The sequence below is a fragment of the Mercenaria mercenaria genome, chromosome 12 (assembly GCF_021730395.1).
Source record: "Mercenaria mercenaria strain notata chromosome 12, MADL_Memer_1, whole genome shotgun sequence".
Lineage (NCBI taxonomy): Eukaryota > Metazoa > Mollusca > Bivalvia > Venerida > Veneridae > Mercenaria > Mercenaria mercenaria.
This window is the reverse complement of record NC_069372.1, coordinates 76,692,111-76,713,711: the sequence shown is the minus strand read 5'-3', so window position 1 is coordinate 76,713,711 and position 21,601 is coordinate 76,692,111. Positions and strand designations below refer to the sequence as shown.

Genomic DNA, 21,601 nt, shown 5'->3' with positions numbered 1-21,601 from the left:
CCTGCCCTTGTCTAAAATCATGCCTGGAAGAGCTACTGTAGTCTGCACTGGTAGAGCTGGGTAGTAAGTTTCTGTATGACCTTAACACTGTCACTGAGGCCCAAATAAACGAACTTGCATTTATACATTAACTTTTTTGTACATCCTTAAATGCACACAAGTTGTCTGCTAATCTAAAATCTTACACGCATAATTTTGTGTTCCAAAGCAATGATTCCTTATCTACACATGTCAAACCTTGATACAGAATTTTCAGCAGAAATCCTTGAAGCAGAGACTGGGTCCATCCAATGTAAAAGCACGACTGTCGCTAGGAAACAGTTCAATGAGGGGTAGATCTCGAGGAGGACGTAGAGGTGGATTTAGAGGTGGACGTGGACAACAAATGAACGGCTCAATTAGAGGTAAACAACAAGATTACTGTGCAAACATTGATGTCTGATTCGTGTTGATGAAAATCATGTAGCGGTTTCAGTTTAATGTGTTTGGCATAAATGTGGAAGTGAAAATTGCTATACATTGCAGTGCATTGAAGCTTATGGAAAAATTTGAAATGTATAAACAGACTTAAATATTCACTGCAAAATGTGGCTTTTAATACAGTATTTGGTATTGTTTAAATTGGAGGGTTTCTACTTTACAAAAATAAAGTTGAAAACGTACATTATTAATATATTGAAAAATATATTTCTTGCTTGTAGGAGAAGGTCGTGGAGGTATGAGAGGTCGTGGTGGATTTGGTAACCGAGGCAGAGGTGGATTCTCACCTAGGTAATGCTTGCTTAGATTATTACTCAACTTTGAATTTAAAAACATACTGAACTACTAGCTTGTCAAATTGTGTACACTAGAAAGATGTGAATATGCAGTTCATCTTTCCCTTTATCAAGCTAGAAAGGTTAGATTATTACGTAATTATTGTCATGAACAGTCTGTTGTCTTACTGTTGCTTCACTAAATTCTGATACATACTGAAACGTGATACACAGCTAGTACAAAACATTATAGATGTTTTGTGTTAGTCAGGTAGGATTGGGATCTTTGAGGTGGCCTTCACGACTGAAAGGTTAAGTTTGCTGACTTCAGATTACTTGCACCTCACCAATGTGGGTACGAGCCTCACTCGGGGCGTTGAATTTTTCATGTGAGGAAGCCTTCCAGCTGGCTTTAATACAGAGGGTCAGTGGTTCTACCTTGGTGCCTGCTTGTGATGAAATAATGCACGGAGGGGCACCTGGGGTCTTCCTGCACCAACAAAGCTGGAATGTCGCCATATGACCTATAAATGTGTTGGTGTGACGTTAAACCCAACAACATAAATAAATTGGGATCTTTGAGAGTAACGTTGGAATACAAGCATTACTAAAATAGGTTTTCTTTTGGAAAAATAAAGAAATGTGCAAGTCATACAATTGTTTTACGATTTCTGAATAATTTGCTATATTTGAATTTGTTTAAAGATGGCAAGATGACGATCGTCGTCCACGAGGACGTGGGGGTTTCGGTCGTCCAGGAGACGGACAATTGTAAGGGCATGTAGTTGTGTGCTTTTTGAAAGCTTTGCTTTTCAAGTTTTTTTCCTGCATGAAAATACCTCTGTTACTCAATGAATAAGTTAGAAGTTTCTTTGTTGTCATTTGAATTTAAAACAAAGATAGTAGCTTTAAGGCAGTATGTCCCATAGGTTGTAAAAATGGGCGATTCTACAACCTTTATTATATTTACATTAAAAGTTCAGATGAGAGAAAGGTTGGGGTTTTTTTTTTTTTGCAGTTTGTCATGAAATGAATTTGCACAAAAGTTTTTTTTTTACTTTGCATTTTCTTTGAAAACGCTGTATTTGGTTGATTAGCCTTCATGTCGAGATACAGTGCTGTTTACTGGAACAGATTTTCACTGCTGGATTGCTTACACCAGAGCTTTAAAACTCATTCAAACTCACTGATTAGTAAAATGCAGCTCTTGTGGAGCTCTGAAGTGTGAAAAGAGTAAATATTTGAGTACAACTTGAACTACAAGTTATTCAAAAAAACATTGAGCTTCAAACCTTTAATAACATACTTCATGTTAAATTTGATTTAGTTTCAGTAGTATTTAAACATTAGTTATCTTCTTTTCCACTTTAATTTATTTTCTAAATATTGTTAAATACAGACTCATCTTGATAGGCTTGCCTTCAGGAAATAGAAAAGTTTTCACCTAGGTGTATAATACATATATAGATAGTTTCATGCCCTTTGAACGTTGTCATTTTGGACTTAAGTATTACATAGGGAAAAGAAATTTTGACAGATAAGAAATAACCAATAGGACCTCTTTAATATATAGGTAAAAAAAGAGTTAGCACCTGTTTAACACAGCAAACAAGTAAGGACCTGTTTAACGCTTATGGAACAAAATTAGGATCTTCAACCTATCTGTATAAATGCCTACTGGACAAGGAGAGTCTGGGCTTGACAAATTCTCAGAAAGCAACTCGTTCTGCAGGACGAGCTGCCAGAAATTTTCACCTGTCTTGTTATAATTTGTACTCTAGCAATTCACCAAGGAAACCAGTCTGTTAATGTCCATGTGTAGTTATGTCTGTAACACTTTGTCTGGAACTTAACCTTTGATGGAATTGTGGGAAACTCATCTAATGGCAGAGGCTATTAACAGGAAGTGCATTGTACAAGAACCATAACTCTACCATTCTTACTTATGAATTATCTCCCTGTATTTTACTGATAAAACTTTGTCTTGAGCATTACTCCAAAACAATTGAAGGGATTTTGCTAAACTTTTTCTCTATTCACTTTCATTTAATTAATTTTTAACGAGTGTGGTATGAAAAACTCTTGCAAACCTATTGAACACGGTAGTCATGGTAGCACTCTTTTCCTCCTCTAATTAATTATTTCAGAATATTTCCTCTTTCTTTGCCAACTTTTGCAGGAAATAACTGCTTTTACTGGGAGATATCCATGTCCAACATGGCTCTTGTTATAACTTAACAAGCTTTGAACAAAGACCAGGTGAATTGTCTGCTGTGCATAAATTAAACTCGTAATTTTACAATCGGAAACAATGAATGTTAACTAATACTCAATCTAATTAAATATACATATATTTTAAACAGATCAAGGGGAACAATGTATTTGTAAGTGGTTTTTGTTTTTGTCCTACTGTTTATATTATTTGTAGCTTTGGTTTGCCTGCAAATTGTAATCTCTCACCATTTCTTCATATTATCCATAAATGTTTAGACCTTTGTTTGACCAGTCATTGTAGATTCCTTTTATACATGCTGTATTTTCCTCGGTATAATCTGACGACCAGTATTTATGGTGGTGTATGTTTTAAAGGTTTATATGCAGTCTTTAGGTGTATTCAGTAATGATAAAATTTAATGCTAGAAGTTTTCAGCTATATAAATTTTTTTGAATTTTAATTGTAAAGTTACTCGGAACACAATTACTTTTATGTTTGAAAATTAAAAAGCATAAATATCCCAAGATTTTGCTGTCTTTTTGTTGGAATTCAAGATTGGTAGTGTTTAATTAGTAATTACACACATGGTGTTGCTGGATTGTGCACCGAGTTTGCTAGAGTGTTTGCCACTGTTTCTGTGATCTAACTGGCACTGCAGTGAAAATTGATCTATTTAAATGTCTCATTAAAATTATATAGTTGTCTTGTAGTGACAGTAAACAATTTTAACCATGATTTAATACTTGTTTTATATGCTATTTTAGCAGTCCTTGGATACTGAATATGTGACTTCCTGTTTTAACTTTGGAATACTGAAAAAATGCATATAGGGAATCGAACTGAATTATCAGTTGCCATAACAGGTGCTCTACCTTTAAATGTCATTGTTCAGCAATTTTAGAATAAACATGATCAAATGAGGCACCTGATGTGTCACATTTATTGTGGCATATATTGACCGTTGCAAAGGGAAATAATGAACACTGTTTCTTGCTCAGAGGATATATTTGGGATGTGTTGAGGGTTTGAAGAACAATCTGTTGGAAAGTGCTGTCTCCTGTCACAGTGTGATCTATATTTCATAGCTAATCTTTCTTGTCAGAAGCTTTATAGGGGCATGCCTCCAGATATACTGTACTATCAACAGTATTATAACAGATAGCAAGGAATGTCTTTAATTAGAAAACATGAATCACTTTTGATAGGTATTACAAGATTTGATAACAGGTGATTCCTTTTTTACCTAAAATTCTGCTTGTCTATCTCAGTAGATAGTTTTTCTTCATGTTCTATAGGACAAAGAATATTGTTGTACCTGTACTTGTTAGAATACACTGAATCTATGTATGTTAACCTTTAATCCATCTGAAACATTGAATAAACTGAACTTGTGGTCTGAACCTTCTCATTTACTTAAGGAAGTTAAATGTTTTATCTATAGATGGTGATGACTGGATATGCAAAACCCTTAACTGCTGATTCTATAAATACTGATGTAACCCCTGTTCCACTTTAAAATACAGCTACAGTGAATGTCCCTGTCTCAGACTTCTTTTGTTTCCAGTAAACAACTCGTGGGGGGGGTGGTATTTGAGGAGAAAAGATATTCAGCAAGTCTGGAGTGATGTCCCTTTTACTTGTTGCTGGGTGATGTCCAGAAGCATTAGCTTGCTCTTTTTCATAAGTCAAATAGTACAACATTTCTTTAAACATTCCTAGTTTTACTTAGATATTCTTTTCAAGTTAGATTGATAGTAATCATGGAAACAGTTTTAATCCAACTTGAAAATTTTGTAAGTTAACTTTATGGTTTGATTTAACTAGTACAAGACTATGTACTTAATTATGAAAATTGTAAAATGCTGAGACACTACGTAGTGTTTGTTTCACACATTTATTTAGCTTTATACAGTAATAGGGTGAAGTAGTGCTAGACTGACTAGTGTGTAACATTGCTGCTCTGTGTAGAAAGATTTGTGTATGTTTATAACCTAGTATTGGTTACAGTATTTTGTTTACATCATTCTGTATAAAGTTATTACAATCAAATGTACAGTTTGTGCTTATTTAAATCCTAATGAAAAAAAAATCTTTCATATGAAGTCAATATTGCTTATTTATTTATTTTTAAAATGTAATACAACATAAAATGTTGAATAAGTTTTATTCCTCCTTGACATTTTATGTTTGATTTATATGTAATTTAATGAAGTTGTAGGTAAATTTATATGCCTTAAGACATGCAAATGAGGCATTGCATCTGAATGAACAGTCTGTTTAAATAGTTGCAATTTCAACTTTTTTTTTCAAATGAGAAATTGTTTGTTGACAAAGTGATCTTTCCAGTTTAAGCAAGCATGTCACATTTTGTGTCACCAGTTCTATTTGGAGTATAGAAATATATGTAAACATATATATAAATCAGGTATAATAATGTACCACCTCCAAACAAAATAAGGGAGTACTCCGAAAAGGAAAGGTCACAAACCAGTTAAAAAAAATTGTATTAGAGAAAGATAGAGAATTCTAAAGCTGATTTTTTCCTAAAATTGACAATCATTGACTTGTTTCTTTTACAGTCGTGGTGGTAGAGGTGGACGCGGAAATCGAGGAGGTGGAGCTGACGGCGGCTTTGGGCGGGGACGAGGTGGAATGAGAGGGCGTGGACGAGGTGGATTTAGAGGGCGTGGACGAGGAAGGGGAGGGAACAGGCAAGGGTTCTCAAAGGAACAGTTGGATAACCAGTTGGAAGAATATATGTCCAAAACAAAGTCCCATCTAGATACAGAACTTGATGCATATATGGCAGAAGCTGATCAATAAAACACTTGAAAACTTTTTATGGCATCTGTTAACTTTAATTGCATCGAATATTTGTGATAAATAGATTTCAAATAGACTGGATATGGACACTTCAAGAAAAGAAGAGTCCTGCAACTGACGAATTTGTCTGAAAATAAGTGTTTATCTGAATGAAGTATTTACTAAATTTAGCTCTATGAGATGAAAGACTGGTTTGTTTGAAAAGTAAACGTGTCAGGAGTGTTTTATAGACTTGAGACTGGGTTTATGTAATAGATATACTAAGGACTGAAATTACCTGAACAGTAACTACTGCCAATATTAATCCTGTATGAGACACAAGCTTTAAACTGTGTGTCTGAGAAAACATTGTCATTGTATATACCATTGTAAATTATCATTTTGTATGTAAAGAGAATTCACAGTACTTTTATAGAATAGTGTGTAAAAAGTGGTTGTTTTATTTATTTTAACCTTTATGTATTCTGAGATCTGTGTGCATGTCTTGAGAATTATACCTTTTTTCCACTAGAGTGGTATTACTGTAGTTGATTTAAAAATGTTCCTAAACATGGTGTGAAAATTGTGAGAATTCCTGATAATGGTGATATGTTTTATAGACGTGGATAAAGAGGAGAAAGTCTGGGAATAATTTTCACTGCTTTATATTTGTAAACTTTATTGTATTTTATATTGATACCATTGAAAATTACTAGAACAAAACATCAATTAAAATAGCAAAAAAAAAAACTGCAACTTGGTTTTTCTTTGTTTTGAAATAGTTGACCTGACAATTACTGATTTGACAGAAAAGTTTAGTTACACTTTTCATGGTGCTCCACACTGCATAAATAATGTCATAGAGGCACAGGCTGGTGACACACAATCAGTCACGAATTTACAGTTGTGTTAGAGAATAACTATATTCAGTGTTACAGTAAACAAGTGCTGTAGAAAAATGTTCTCCATATAATTCAGTTATCTTAATATTCTATTTGAACAAGAGTTATTTGACCTAATACGTCTAAGTTAAAGGTAGATATTCACAAGCAGAAATCTGAGTTCAGAATACTGTTACTCTGTAAAAGTTTGTCTTTTCTTTATATAGATTCTGTGTACAACTATATAGTTGTCGAAGCAAAATTTTGGATGTCTCAAATTTTCTTTTTTCATCTGTTTCAATTTAATACTCATTTTTTGCCACAAATAGTGATTCTTTTTCAGTACTTGTTGCTGCATCGCCTTTATATTTTCCAAGAGATGCTAGACCATTTGCCTGAAAAGAAAACTGAACATTTTAACAATCTGCTTTTTAAGACGTCAAATCAGCTGTTACCCAGTTACGATGCCTGTGTTAGTTTTAACTTCCTAAAACTTAAGCAACGTGTACTTTACTTCTACATTCTGTTTAGAAAAGGACAGAGTTTGACTGAAAAGTCCTAGATAAAAAGTGTTAAGAGCCTGTATTGCTCAACTGGTAAATAAGATGGCACAAAATTTTGAGCTTTACATAGGCACCATATAAATATTTTGATAAGGTTTCGTATATATCTGGTCAAAATGTGAACAAGGTATTGAAGCTAATTCTGCTAAATAATCCAGAATCTAGCCTGATTTTGTGGGCGAAATATCTGTCCAAGTTTTATATATACAAGATGGAAAATGTGGCAACTGTTTTGTTAAACAAGCCTTTGTTTTTAGTCTCGTAAAGGTTGAAAACCAGTTTCGAGGACCATGGGATTATGCTTATCTGTTCATCTGCAATTTCATGTCCAGTCCATAATTTTTATACGCCCGTTTGAAAAACGGGACGTATTATGGGAACACCCCTGGCGGGCGGGCGGCATCCACAGACTTTGTCCGGAGCATATCTTCTACATGCATGAAGGGATTTTGATGAAACTTGGCACAGTTGTTCACCATTATGAGACGGAATGTCATGCGCAAAAACCATGTCCCTAGGTCTAATGTCAAGGTCACACTTAGAGGTCAAAGGTCAAATTCAAGAACGACTTTGTCCGGAGCATATCTTCTTCATGCATGGAGGGATTTTGATGAAAGTTGGCACAATTGTTCATTATCATGAGACAGAGTGTCATGCGCAAGAACCAGGTCCCTAGGTCTAAGGTCAAGGTCACACTTAGAGGTCAAGGGATACAAGAATGAAAACCTTGTCCGGAGCATTTCTTCTTCGTGCATAGAGGTATTTTGATATAACTTTGCACAAATGTTCACCACTTCGAGGCGGAGTGTCATGGGCAAGAACCAGGTCCCTAGGTCAAAGGTCAAGGTCACACTTGGAGGCCAAAGGTCAGATACAAGAATGACTTTGTCTGAAGCATTTCTTCTTCATGCATGGAGGGATTTTGATGTAACTTGGCACAATTATACACCATCATGAGACGAAGTGTCATGCGCAGTTCCCTTTAGAATTACTTCCCTTTGTTGTTACTATAAATAGCTTATATTGTAACTTTTTCATTACTAGTCGTAGGGAAAAATCGAGACCACTTTTCTGTAGTGCAGCATGCATGTTACATCCAATTATGAGGTGTATTTTGACCAATCTCTACCCGGTAAAGATTTTTGTGTGGACTTACAATACTTTTTGGATTTTTTTTTTTTTTTTTTTTTTTTTTTTTAAGATTATTTTCCCTTAGTTGTTACTATAAATAACTTATATTGTACCTTTTTTATAATTGACCGTAGGGAAAAAACAAGACCACTTTTCTGTGGTACAACATAGATGTTACTTTCAAATTTTAGGTGTATTTTAAGGTATCTGTACCTGGTTATGAGTTTTTTTTTGGACTTAGAAAAACAAATGACTTACAATGATTACTAAACAACCACAAAATTAAAATTCCATTTGCAAATACAGGTGCTAGAGTAAAGAAATTTGCTGTGACGGGCGTATATTGTGACATTCTGGCACTCTTGTTCATTCATCAAGAGATTTTGTTAATACTTGGCACAAATGTTCCCCATGATGAGACAATGTGTTGTGCGAAAAACCCAGACTCCTAGCTCAAAGGTCAAGGTTATGCTTAGAGATCAACAGGTCACGACCATGCCTTCTCGTATGACACCAGCACTGGTTCTTCCAGGAAGCAGACTAGTGGTTCAAATAAGCTTGAAGCTTGAATCACAATCGAGCTAAAATAAATTGGTATAAATTAACAGCTTTTTAGCTCCACTATTCGGAGAATAGGGAGGGCTATTCTACTCTTGTCTTTTCTTTTGTTTTTCTGTCATATCTTTGTTACTATTGCATATATCTTACTGTAACTTCACATAAACATTGTCCAGCATACAAACAATGTGCAGGGGCTGGGCCCATTATACATAAGGTCAAGGTCATTAAGGTGTTATACTTGGGTTATTTGTAAGGTTAAAGTTTTTCGGCAACCTTTGTTTTTCTGTTGTATCTTTGTTATCCCCCAACGAAAGTAGGAGGGATATAGTTTTGGCATTGTCCGTCCGTCTTTCCTTCCATCCGTCCGGAGCCATAGCTAGGAAGTGGTTGGGGAAAATTATATAAAACTTCATATACATATTCACCACTATGAGTATATGTGGCCCATCAAGTTTCACTCAGATTGCCATAGTTACACCAGAGTTATGGCCCTTAGAAGTTTCTAGTGTTAACTATATAGGGTACTATAAATATGGCAATTTATGCATCATAACTTTTGATATATTTGACCTATAACTATGAAACTTAAACAAAATTTAGATCACCATAATGTAGTTGTGTACACACAATTTCGTTTTGATTTATTTTGTTACTTCATAGTTATTGCCCTTTAATTGTATAAAAATCCACATATTTGTACATTACAAACTTACCATTAGGTAGAATTTCATTACTTTTCTTTCATGTTTTTCCATGAACATTTATTGTAAACATGTGAAGTTGTGTACCCACACCTGGTCACCCCCTTACCTGGGTCACCCCTCCCCCCCTCCACCCACCAAAAAAAAAATCATTCCTGTTTTTAGATTTTTTTTTTCAAACAAACTTCATATACAATGTCCACCACTATGAGGTTATGGGGCCCGTCAAGTTTCAGTCAGATTGCCCAAGTAACACCAGAGTTATGGCCCTTAGAAGTTTCTAGTGTTAACTATATAGGGTACTATAAATATGGCAATTTCTGCATCATAACTTTTAATATATTTTACCTTAAACTATGAAACTTAAACAGGATTTAGAGCCCATAATGTGGTTGTGCACACACAATTTCGTTCGGATTTCTTTTGTAACCAGAGTTATTGCCCCTTAATTGTATAAAAATCCACATATTTGTACATAACAAACTTAACATTGGTAGAATTTCATTGAATTTCTTTCATTCTTTTCCATGAACATTTATTATAAACATGTTAAGTTGTGCACCCACACCTAGTCACACCCCCTCCACCTCCCAACCCCTTCCCTTCCCCCTCCCCCCCCCCCCCCCCCCCCCCCCCCCCCCAAACAAAAAAAATTCATTCCTTATTTTAGATTTTTTTTTCAAACCTTCCATGAATATTTATCAACATGTAAGTTGTACCATTCTCCCACCTCGCTCCTCCACCCAGCCATGCCCATCAGCAGTCATGCATCCTCTGCCCCCCCCCCACCCCCACTTCACCCATTTTTTTTTTTTTTTTTTTTTTTTCATTTTTAATTTTTCATCAATATTTATAATCAACATGTGAAGTTTTGTTTCCTCACCCGTTCAGCCCCCACCCCCCTCAAAAAAAATATATAAACATATATATATATGTATTTCCAGTCTTTTTAGCTCACCTGAGCATGAAGTGCTCAAGGTGAGCTTTAGTGATCACCCTGTGTCCGTCCTCAACAGTTTGACTGTTAACACTCTAGAGGTCACATTTTTGACCCAATCTTAATGAAACTTGGTCAGAATGTTACCCTCAATAAAATCTTGGACGAGTTCGATATTGGGTCATCTGGGATCAAAAACTAGGTCATCAGGTCAAATCAAAGGAAAAGCTTGTTAACACTCTAGAGGTCACATTTTTGGCCCAATCTTAATGAAACTTGATCAGAATGTTACCCTCAATAAAATCTTGGAGGAGTTCGATATTGGGTCATCTGGGGTCAAAAACTAGGTCATCAGGTCAAATCAAAGGAAAAGCTTGTTAACACTCTAGAGGTCACAATTTTGGCCCAATCTTAATGAAACTTGGTCAGGATGTTACCCTCAATAAAATCTTGGACGAGTTCGATATTGGGTCATCTGGGGTCAAAAACTAGGTCACCAGGTCAAATCAAAGAAAAAGCTTGTTAACACTCTAGAGGTCACATTTTTGGCCCAATCTTAATGAAACTTGGTCAGAATGTTACCCTTAATAAAATCTTGGACGAGTTCGATATTTGTTTATCTGGGTTCATAAACTAGGTCACCAGGTCAAATCAAGGGAAAAGCTTGTTAACACTGTAGAAGCCGCATTTATGACTGTATCTTCATGAAACTTGGTCAGATTGTTAACATTGATGATCTTAAGGTCCAGTTTGAATCTGGGTCATGTAGGATAAAAAACTAGGTCACCAAGCCAAATCAAATGAAAAGCTAGCTTACACTGTAGAGGCCACATTTATGACCATACCTTAATGAAACTTGGTCAAAATGTTAATCTTGATGATCTATAGCTCAAGTTCAAATCTGGGTTAGATGGGGTCAAAAACTAGGTCACTAGGTCATATCAAAGGAAAAGCTTGTTAACACTCTAGAGGCCACATTTATGACTATATCTTCATGAAACTTAGTCAGAATGTTAAACTTGATGATCTTTAGGGCAATTTTGAATCTAGGTTATGTTGGGTCAAAAACTAGGTCACCAGGTAAAATCAAAGGAAAAGCTAATTAACACTGTAGAGGCCACATTTATGACCATATCTTAATGAAACTTGGTCAGAATGTTAATCTTGATGATCTTTAGGTCAAGTTTAAATCTGGGTCAGATGGAGTCAAAAACTAGGTCACTAGATCATATCAAAGGAAAAGCTTGTTAACACTCAAGAGGCCACATTTATTTATGACTATATCTTCATGAAACTTAGTCAGAATGTTAAACTTGATGGTCTTTAGGTCAAGTTCGAATCTGGGTCATGTTGGGTCAAAAACTAGGTCACGGGGGTCAAATAAAAAGAATAGCTAGTTAACACTTTAGAGGCCACATTTATGACCATATCTTAATGAAACTTGGTCAGAATGTTAATCTTGATGATCTATAGGTCAAGTTTAAATCTGGGTCAGGTGTGTTAAAAAACTAGGTCACTAGGTCAAATCAAAGGAAAAGCTTGTTAAGACTCTAGAGGCCAGATTTATAACTGTATCTTCATGAAACTTAATCAGAATGTTAATCTTGATGATCTTTAGGTCAAGTTTAAATCTGGGTCATGTGGGGGCAAAAACTAGGTCACCGGGTCAAATCAAAGGAAAAGCTAGTTAACACATTAGAGGCTACATTTATGACCATATCTTAATGAAACTTGGTCAGAATGTTGATCTTTAGGTCAATAGGTCAGGTGAGCGATACAGGGCCTTCATGGCCCTCTTGTTTGTTTGTTTTTTAGATGTTCAAACCTTCAACATGTTAAGCTGTAACTGCACCAACCTTGCCCCCACCCATGTTCAAGATATCTTACTTGATTGTGTTCTCTTAAGGACATCTGTTCTTTTAAGTTCAATTGTACATGTTAAACAGCAACACTTAGTGCCAAACCACTCAAAAACAATATTTCATTCCAGTTAAACTTCAAGCTCACATTTCAATTAACTGCATTTAATTTTAAAAGCTAAGCTTATTACCATAAGCATATTCCATTTAATATGAATTCTTTAGTCAGGATCAAAGTATCATACGTTTATTATGTACTCTTTAATTAAACATTTGTTTTCTGTTAAATTGATTTTGACTAATGAAATTATTTGCTTCTTAGTAACATCCTTAACTTTTTGCCGGATATATTTTTTTGCCTTTCCTCACCACAAACACTTTCGGCGGGGGATACCAATTCATCGAATTTGCTTGTTACTATTGCTTATATCTTACTGTAACTTCACAAAAACATTGTCCAGCATACAAATTATGTGCAGGGGTTGGCTCATTATACCCAAGGTCAAGGTCACCAAGGTGTTATACTTTGGTTATTTTTAAGGTTAAAGTTTTTCAGCAACCTTTGTTTTTCTGTCATATCTTTGTTAATATTGCTTATTTATTTTATGTTTTCCAGTGTATTATAGAGTTTTCTCAGTGAAATAAAAGTGATAATCCACAGTTTGGAAACAGTAGATTATCATTTTTATTTTTCACTGTTTTTGCCGAACTAGTTCCGGTCATCCGTCGCGATTGAAGTCAAATTATATACAAAGCGTTATGAATACCGGGGACCATAATGACGATGACGTCGTTAAAATGACGCCATTTGTGTTATGCTTTCTGTTGATCTTTCCCGCGATTTTCGACATATTATAAAATACACAACAAAAGTAGAGTTTTACACATGAAATAAAAAGAAAATTTGTTTGTGTCAGTGAAATATCAATTTTATTTCACTCATGAGCACCAAAAAAAAGTCATTTTCACTCGTCGCTACGCCACTCGTGAAAATATCAGTTTTTGATGCTCACTTGTGAAATAAAATTGATATTTCACTGAAACAAACAAATATCCTCTATATCTTACTGTAACTTCACATAAGATAATAGGTAAGGGTAGATTTCTCGGAAGCACAGAGCACCAAAATATCTTATATCTTACTGTAAGTTCACATAAACATTGTCCATCATACAAACAAAGTATAAGCAAGGGCTGGGCCCATTATACCCAAGGTCAAGGTCACAAAGTTGTTATACTTTAAATTATTTTCATGTTAAATTTTTTCGAAAGCTTTGTTTATAGACATATCTTTGGTACTTTAAAAGATAATGACTTGAAATTAAAAATGTTTCTTTATAATCTATGAAGGGATTTTAATATTACTTGGCACAAATGTACCCATTAATATCACAATGTGTCATGCACAACTTTCAGAACCCTTGCTCAAAGGTCAAGGTCACACTTCGCAGTCAAAGGTTATCATGGCATGAACAGGATGTGTTTCGTGTCTGGTCTAGAACTCGGTCATGCATCAAGGGATTACAATATCATTTGTCATAAATGTTTCCCATAATCAGATGACATGTCATGGCAACACCCAGAACCCTAAGTAAATGGTCAAGGTCACTTTGAGATCCAAAGGTCAATAGGGGTTTTTCCTGTTCCGTCCATTGTCGTGAAAAACAGGATTTAAATGTCAGATGCCACAAATATTCCCCTAGATGAAACAACTGCCATGTGCAAAACCCGGACCCTTAACTGAAAGGTCAAGGGCACACTTTGAAGCAAAGACCAACCTGGCTTTTTTCCTGTCAGGTCTGTAACTCGACAATCCTTAAAGGAATTTTAATGATTTCACAGTATCTACTCTCTAGAATTTCACCTAGGTTACATCAAGAACAGGTTTCCTTGTAGATTGGGTAGAAATACTAGTAGCCACTAATGCTACTGAGGTTTTGATATGTTTTTGGCCTATATTATAGCCCAGCTAAATGACAATTTCAAACGGGTGATTATTTCAACAAGTTTCATAGTTTGACTTGAAAATGTTGCCCTTAGAGTGTTGAGCACATTGTTGCCAAACAACAAAGTATTGTGTTGAATGTATAGAAAAAGTAGTGTTTTTAAAATAGATCAAATAGAATGTATTTTTTTGGTTGACCAAGAGAGACTTTAATACATTACTTTGCTTATTTAATAAGAAACTGTCGATCGGAGGTCCTTCAGAGGAAAAAGAATCAACAATAAATATGTAATTATAGAGACCACAGACAACACTTACCTTGGCTCGTGTTAAAAACGCTTTCTGTGCTTCTATTATATTTTTGTCCTCGCCCTTCCACACCCTGATTACACTTGCTTGCAAAGCTCGCCCAAATGAGAACGACAGAGCCCATGGTTTACGACCAGGGCATTGGTTGATGGCATTCAGGTTCAGTGTGGACTCCTCCTCAGACTGACCCCCAGACAGGAAAACAACCCCTGAAAATATTATAAACCGGGATAAATCCTCGCTCACTTGCATATACATAGATTAAAAACTGATTGCGTTTTAAAGATGTTTGCTCCATTATTTGATGCAAAACGGTCATTGATAGCACTCGATCAATTTCAAGATGAACATGACGGTTAGTCACTGTTTTGAAGTATTATCATCACTTGGTTTTGGTCTTTAATATTACGACGGATGACCAAGGGAAAGGCCACAGTGACATGCAGACTGAAAACAGTCTGTTGTCTAGTACAAACAATAGGGCGTTTATAAATGGACAGCGGGACAACTTCTGCGGGATGGCATCTATAAAATACCAGATCATAAAATAAGCCACCCCGGCAAGTCGAATGAGTAAGCCTGTCTGTTGTCTTGGGTTTTTTTTTTATCAGACTGATGGACCATTACTACGAAATCCGACCGTTATGAGAGGGAAACGGATAGAATGCATGGGAATGAAAGATGAACGTTTTGTTACTATATTTTGACCAGCTTGTCAAGACCTTGATGACCTTCAACCCAGGACCGCTAGACCATACAACTATATCAAGTGTCAAGATGCTTTAAACCATTTCTTCTAAATGCGGCATGCTGGTCTCCTGAAGGTTTCATTATTGTAAATATTTATGTTCTGTTATTCAAATTTATATTTAAGGCGAAATTATTTTATACCTGGGGGATGGTTCAAACTAAATTCCATTATATCGTCAACTCAGCACAAAGACGCTTTTCAGTGCCGTTAATCACTACGCTGACGTAACGATATGGAGTTACCCATGACTTCGGAAATGCTTTCAAAGAGAACTTATCTTTAACAGCCATTTCTTATTTTCAGCGTCTACATGGGATACGATTAAAATTGCGCACCTGGCATAGCCGCTGGGATAGTCCTGCTAAATGCTTCAACCGTGGCCCGTGCATTTTGTTCTGTCATTGACTTTTGTGGACAGCCTTGTCCTGATGTCACCATGTTCGGTTTGAGTAATGTTCCTTCCAGGAAAACATGATGATCACTCAATGCTTTGTACTGGTAGGCTAAAACCTGAATACACAATCATTTAAAACCTTCAAAGCATATGTAGTCGATACGTTTAAGTACAGACAGTATTTGCATTCACTCTAGTTATATTATTTGCACCAAATGAGAACACTCCGGTTTTTTATTGTAGAATTTTACACGTATATATTTAGAGGCACGGGCACAATAAAGATGTGTCTGAAGTTATGGAAACATGATTTTGGTCGTTACGTATTTTAATAGATCTAACGACTACAGAATGATAACCACCTGTTCTGTGACTTTCTGTGCTGTACGAAGATCATGGTCCCCATCGTACAATACTTCCGGCTCAACAATTGGTACCAGACCATTCTGCAAATGACTTGGAGTTTACTTTCATATTGTATGTTAATTTTAGATAGATAAATACAGATTCATGGTCTAACCCTTTGCTTGCCAGTTATAAATTTCACTTAAAAACAGTAAATTCAGAAACAGATATTTAGATTTTACTACTTACATTTGAACCTATTTTACCTGAAAAATCTTAAAAGTATTTTCTGCTGCTAACTACATTTTTTTTAGACATAGCCCACTGTGATCTGAATTACAATTTACCCGTTTTTAAACCAAGGTATAACTTTCGAGTTTACCTGCTGACATATACTGGCATATCGTGCCAGGACGTTTGCGTTTTCCATCAACGCTTGATGAGAGGGCGTATGATCAGCAATTTTTAGTGCACATCTCCATTTTGCAAAGTTTGCTCCATCTTTTTTATACTGCGCACACCTTTCAGCAAGGCCATCCAATCCTTAAGAAATAAGAATGTAAAACGTACTTCCTATAGACTCATGAATAAACACCCGTTCCTTTCCTTTATTTAAATTGCATGTAAGCATCAGCAAAATCTTCATGATATCTTGTAACAAATGTTGTCTAGATTACTTCAGCCGATGTAAAAGGAATAATTTTACGGGTACCGTTAGCAAACAGAGACTGAATACAGAGCTGACAGACAGAATACAGAGCTGACAGACAGAATACAGAGCTGACAAACTGAATACAGAGCTGACAGACAGAATACAGAGCTGACAGACAGAATACAGAGCTGACAGACTGAATACAGAGCTGGCAGACTGAATACAGAGCTGACAGACTGAATACAGAGCTGGCAGACTGAACACAGAGCTGACAGACAGAATACAGAGCTGACAGCCTGAATACAGAGCTGGCAGACTGAATACAGAGCTGACAGACTGAATACAGAGCGACTGAATACAGAGCTGACAGACAGAATACAGAGCTGACAGACTGAGCACAAAGCTGACAGACAGAATACAGAGCTGACAAACTGAATACAGAGCTGACAGACAGAATATAGAGCTGGCAGACTGAATACAGAGCTGACAGACTGAATACATAGCTGGCAGATTGAATACAGAGCTGACAGACAGAAAACAGAGCTGATAGACTGAATACAGAGCTGACAAACTGAATACAGAGCGACTGAATACAGAGCTGACAGACAGAATACAGAGCTGACAGACTGAGCACAAAGCTGACAGACAGAATACAGAGCTGACAGACTGAATACAGAGCTGACAGACTGAGCACAAAGCTGGCAGATAGAATACAGAGCTGACAGACTGAATACAGAGCCGACAGACTGAGCACAGAGCTGAACACACAGCTGTTAGACTTAACACAGAGCTGGCAGTCTATACACATAGCTGACAAACTGAACACAGATCTGACAGACTGAACAGAGAACTGTTAGACTGAATACAGAGCTGTGAGACTTAAAACAGAGCTGCCTGACTGAACACAGAGCTGTTAGACTGAATACAGAGCTGATGTACTGATCACAGAGCTGAAATACTGAAAACAGAGCTGATAGACTGATGACAGGGCTGTTGGACAAAATACAGAGCTGACAGAAAGAACACTGAGCTGACAGACTGTACATAAAGCTGTTAGACTGAACACAGAGCTGACAGACTGTACACAGAGCTGATAGACTAATCACAGAGCTGACAGACTACACAGAGCTGTTAGACTGAACACAGAGCTGACAGACTGAAGACAGAGCTGACAGACTGAACATACAGCTGTTAGACTGAATACAGAGCAGATATACTGAACACAGAGCTGACAGACAGAACATATAGCTGACAGACTGAATACAGTGCTGACAGACTGAACATATAGCTGTTAGACTGAATACAGAGCAGATATACTGAACACAGAGCTGTTAGACTGAATACAGAGCTGACAGACTGAATTCAGAGCTGACAGACAGAACACATAGCTGACAGACAGAATACAGAGCTGACAGACTGAACACACGGCTGATATACAATATGGAGAATTCATCTTAAAAAAGCTTTAAACGTACCTTGAGTTGTAGTTTCGTCGTCGGTACCAGCCAGAACAGCGAATCCTTTGTCCACCTTTATACCAGGTATGATGTTCTTGTCTTTTAACACCTGTCGCAAATAGATTACCGACACTTACACTAGTTTATGGCAAGAATAAACAAGTGAGAATTCTGGCGCTTGCCTTCGCAATGAAATTCATAAAACATTAAAAGAGGTGCGGTTGTTCAGAAGTAAACTGTTGGGCTACTACTATATACTGACTTTGAAACCATAAATTCGCCTGACAACTTTTTCACAAGGTTGTACACAAGTTTACGAAACCACTGATCAGACTTCGTGTAGAATTGACACATATGACAACGAGAACTTAACTTAAAATGTTGCTAATTTGTAACATTCAAAGTAGTCCAAATGACGAGATTTCGGTATAGAGAGAAGCAACACTAGAATCAACCTTTACAAACGGAACGCCATCTTTCGTTTTCTGATACATGGTCTCATGGTGCAGTATGACGCCACTGATATTTTCAGCAATTTCAGCATCTGTAGTAAACAACATCTCTCTGTACCGCCGACGATTCTCTTCTGTGCTCTCCACACCGATACATGCAAACCGCTGAGCCATTGTACCTGCAAGAGGGAAAACATATTCGTCCTTTTACGCTGTATTTGACCTCAATTCAAGAGAAAGTTTTCATAACTGATGTTGATGTAAACTAAGCTGGAACTGATGTGATCTAAGCTCGATTTGATGTGCACATAGTGCTCAACAACTTCCTGGATTTCTGACTAGTACTCATATCCCGTAGCAAAGATCACGACCGACACCCTTTTCTCAGCTACTGCTTGTAAGTTACTTCATGAAAACAGCACATTTGTGTTAAAAGATAAAGCCGATCCTAACAGCGACTTGTTCATGTTTTTAGGCGAACATTTTTTTCTCTCTAAAAGTCGATAAAAAAAGCGGGTGCTGTGAAAGTAATCAGTGGTACAGACTTACAAGATACCCTTATAAATGACCAAAAATATTATGTAGAAGTGTGTAAACCATTGCAACGTTTTTGAAATAATAGAGAAAGGCATCATTCTCGTTGTTGTTGTTGTTTTTTACCAGAACCTACTCATTTTATCGTTTTTCAGGTTCACATATAAATTTTGGCCAACTTAGGTGAAAATGAACGTGTTGAAAAACTCACTCCGATTCTGGCCAAGCAGCTTTAAATTTTTATTTGTTTCTGAATAAAATTTCTTATTAACTTGTTTCAGTTTACTATTTATAAAGATAGAAACGATCGACCTCGTGCGAAATCCGTTTTCATGCGGAGATCATTCGTAATAAAACTTACCCGGCGGCTCGTCGGCGGCAAGAATTCCTTTCCCAGGAGCCACAATGGCGTTGGCTATCTTCCTCAACTCATCTTCTTCTTCTGGTGTCAGGTAGGTCGGAAATCTCGACATCTTGCTGTAAAACAGGATTTAGCTTTCCGCATTTCTGATAAAGCGTACATGTAGTTGCTTGAAGAAAGCGTACATGGATTTAACTGATGAAAATGTACACATAGTTGCTTGATAGCTGATTGATGAAAGCGTACAGGGAGTAGCTTGATGAAAGCGTGCATGTAGTTGCTTGATGATAGGGTATATGAAGTTACTCGATGAAAGCGTACATGTAGTTGTTTGATGAAAGCATTCATGGATTTAACTGATGAAAATGTACACGGATCGAGTTGCTTGATAGCTGCTTGATGAAAGAGTACATGGAGTAGCTTGATGAAAGCGTATAATGTAGTTGCTTGATGAATTCATATATGTAGCTGCTTGATGAAAGCGTTCATGGATTTCACTAATGTAAATGTACACGGATCAAGTTGCTTGATAGCTAGTTGATGAAAGAGTACATGGAGTAGCTTGATGAAAGCGTATATATGTAATTGCTTGATGAATGCATATATGTAGTTGTTTGATGAAAGCGTATATGTAGTTGCTTGATGAAAGCGTATATGTAGTTGCTTGATGAAGGCGTATATGTAATTGCTTGATGAAGGCGCATATGAAGGCGTATATGCAGTTGCTTGATGAAAGTGTATATGTAGTTGCTTGATGAAAGCGCACATGAAGTAGTTTGATGAAAGCATACATTTATTTGCTTGATGAAGGCATATATGTAGTTGTTTAATGAAAGTGTATATGTAGTTGCTTGATGAAAGCGTATATGTAGTTGCTTGATGAAAGCGTATATGTAGTTGCTTGATGAAGGCGTATATATAATTGCTTGATGAAAGCGTATGTGAATTTGATTGATGAAAGCGTATATGTAGTCGATTGATGAAAGCGTATATGTAGTTGCTTGATGAAAGCGTATATGTAGTTGCTTGATGAAGGTATATATGTAGTTGCTTGATGAAAGCGTATATGTAGTTGCTTGATGAAAGCGTATATATGTAGATGCTTGATAAGGTGTATATGTAGTTGCTTAATGAAAGCATACACAGAGTTGCTTAACGAAAATGTACAATTAGTGCCATTAAGAGAACACTATCACGTAAAAACGCTCAAAGGACTTTAAATGCACATGTTCAAACAATGTAGTTGCTTCTTGTTGAATTAGGAAGAACGTCGCGAAAACAGTTTTAAATAATGAAATATATTCGTATTAAGGGAAAAATGAAGGAACTTACCAGTGTTAGTTTTATGGTGTTCAGTTTATGAATTGAACATCCGTCTGTACAGTGATATCACATATCAAGTTATCTTAAGAATATGTACAGCACTTGTATCTAGTGTATATGTCAAAGTGATAAACGTAATGAGCCTGTATCTTTCATGTACCTATGTACATACGCTATCTTCGATATATATACATGTGTATTTTCATTATGTTAGCGTCTTCAAAAGACATATAACTATCAGTGTCTTCAATAAAAGGCCTACATAATTATATGAGTGTCTTCACTATAGGGCCTATATATGAGAAAATACATATCAGTGCCTTCACCATAGTGCCCACATATGTGGATGTCTTCATAACACACACATACGAATGCCTTCACTACTGTGACCACATATATGTGTCTTCATAATACATATACGAACGCCTTCACGATAGTGCCTACATATGTGAGTGCCTTCATAACACACTTACGAATGCCACATACAGGAATATTTCACTATTGCTTTATTCCGTAAATACGAAAAGCAGTTCGTAGAAACACAATAATATTCCGAAATTATGAAATAATATTTCATATATAGAATGTTATTGCGTTTTTGAAATAAAGAAGAATGTTACATCTAAAAATAAAAATATTTACTGAACTTTTCATACATTACCAGTCTGTTCAC

General features: G+C 36.2%; 2 protein-coding genes across 7 annotated transcripts in view; one reads left to right on the top strand and one right to left on the bottom strand.

The window, feature by feature from the left end:
- The window catches only part of LOC123534806 (chromatin target of PRMT1 protein-like), a 17,485-nt gene extending 10,957 nt beyond the window's left edge, over window positions 1-6,528 (top strand). The window contains exons 4-8 of one of the 5 annotated variants that reach the window (XM_053520362.1): window positions 257-404; window positions 702-771; window positions 1,461-1,526; window positions 3,119-3,139; window positions 5,550-6,528. In XM_053520362.1, coding sequence (XP_053376337.1) covers window positions 257-404; window positions 702-771; window positions 1,461-1,526; window positions 3,119-3,139; window positions 5,550-5,793 — 549 coding nt within the window. In that variant the 3' untranslated portion in view covers window positions 5,794-6,528. Of the gene's footprint in view, window positions 1-247; window positions 405-701; window positions 772-1,460; window positions 1,527-3,118; window positions 3,140-5,549 lie in introns of all 5 variants that reach the window. The other 4 variants (XM_045317233.2, XM_045317235.2, XM_045317234.2 and 1 more) reach the window with 4 other exon arrangements.
- Window positions 5,550-21,601, bottom strand: LOC123534805 (fructose-bisphosphate aldolase-like). Of its 2 annotated transcripts, none has more exons than XM_053520361.1 (9): window positions 21,576-21,601; window positions 19,606-19,721; window positions 18,714-18,889; window positions 18,277-18,367; window positions 16,532-16,692; window positions 16,167-16,250; window positions 15,746-15,920; window positions 14,669-14,868; window positions 5,550-7,048 (listed from the first exon to the last, which is right to left on the bottom strand). In XM_053520361.1, exons 1-9 carry the CDS (start codon window positions 21,584-21,586, stop codon window positions 6,956-6,958), a joined length of 1,107 nt encoding a protein of 368 aa, XP_053376336.1. In that variant the 5' UTR covers window positions 21,587-21,601; the 3' UTR covers window positions 5,550-6,955. The 2 variants fall into 2 exon arrangements, with proteins under 2 accessions (XP_053376336.1, XP_045173167.2); XM_045317232.2 differs by lacking the exon at window positions 21,576-21,601 and adding an exon at window positions 20,938-21,082.

Bases quoted from the DNA above. Each gene is read 5' to 3' on its own strand.
- LOC123534805 (XM_053520361.1), bottom strand. The intron at 16,693-18,276 runs GTACGTTTAAAG...TTATTTCTTAAG, and splicing joins CGACGAAACTACAACTCAAG to GATTGGATGGCCTTGCTGAA. The intron at 15,921-16,166 runs GTGGTTATCATT...TTGTGTATTCAG, and splicing joins CACAGAAAGTCACAGAACAG to GTTTTAGCCTACCAGTACAA.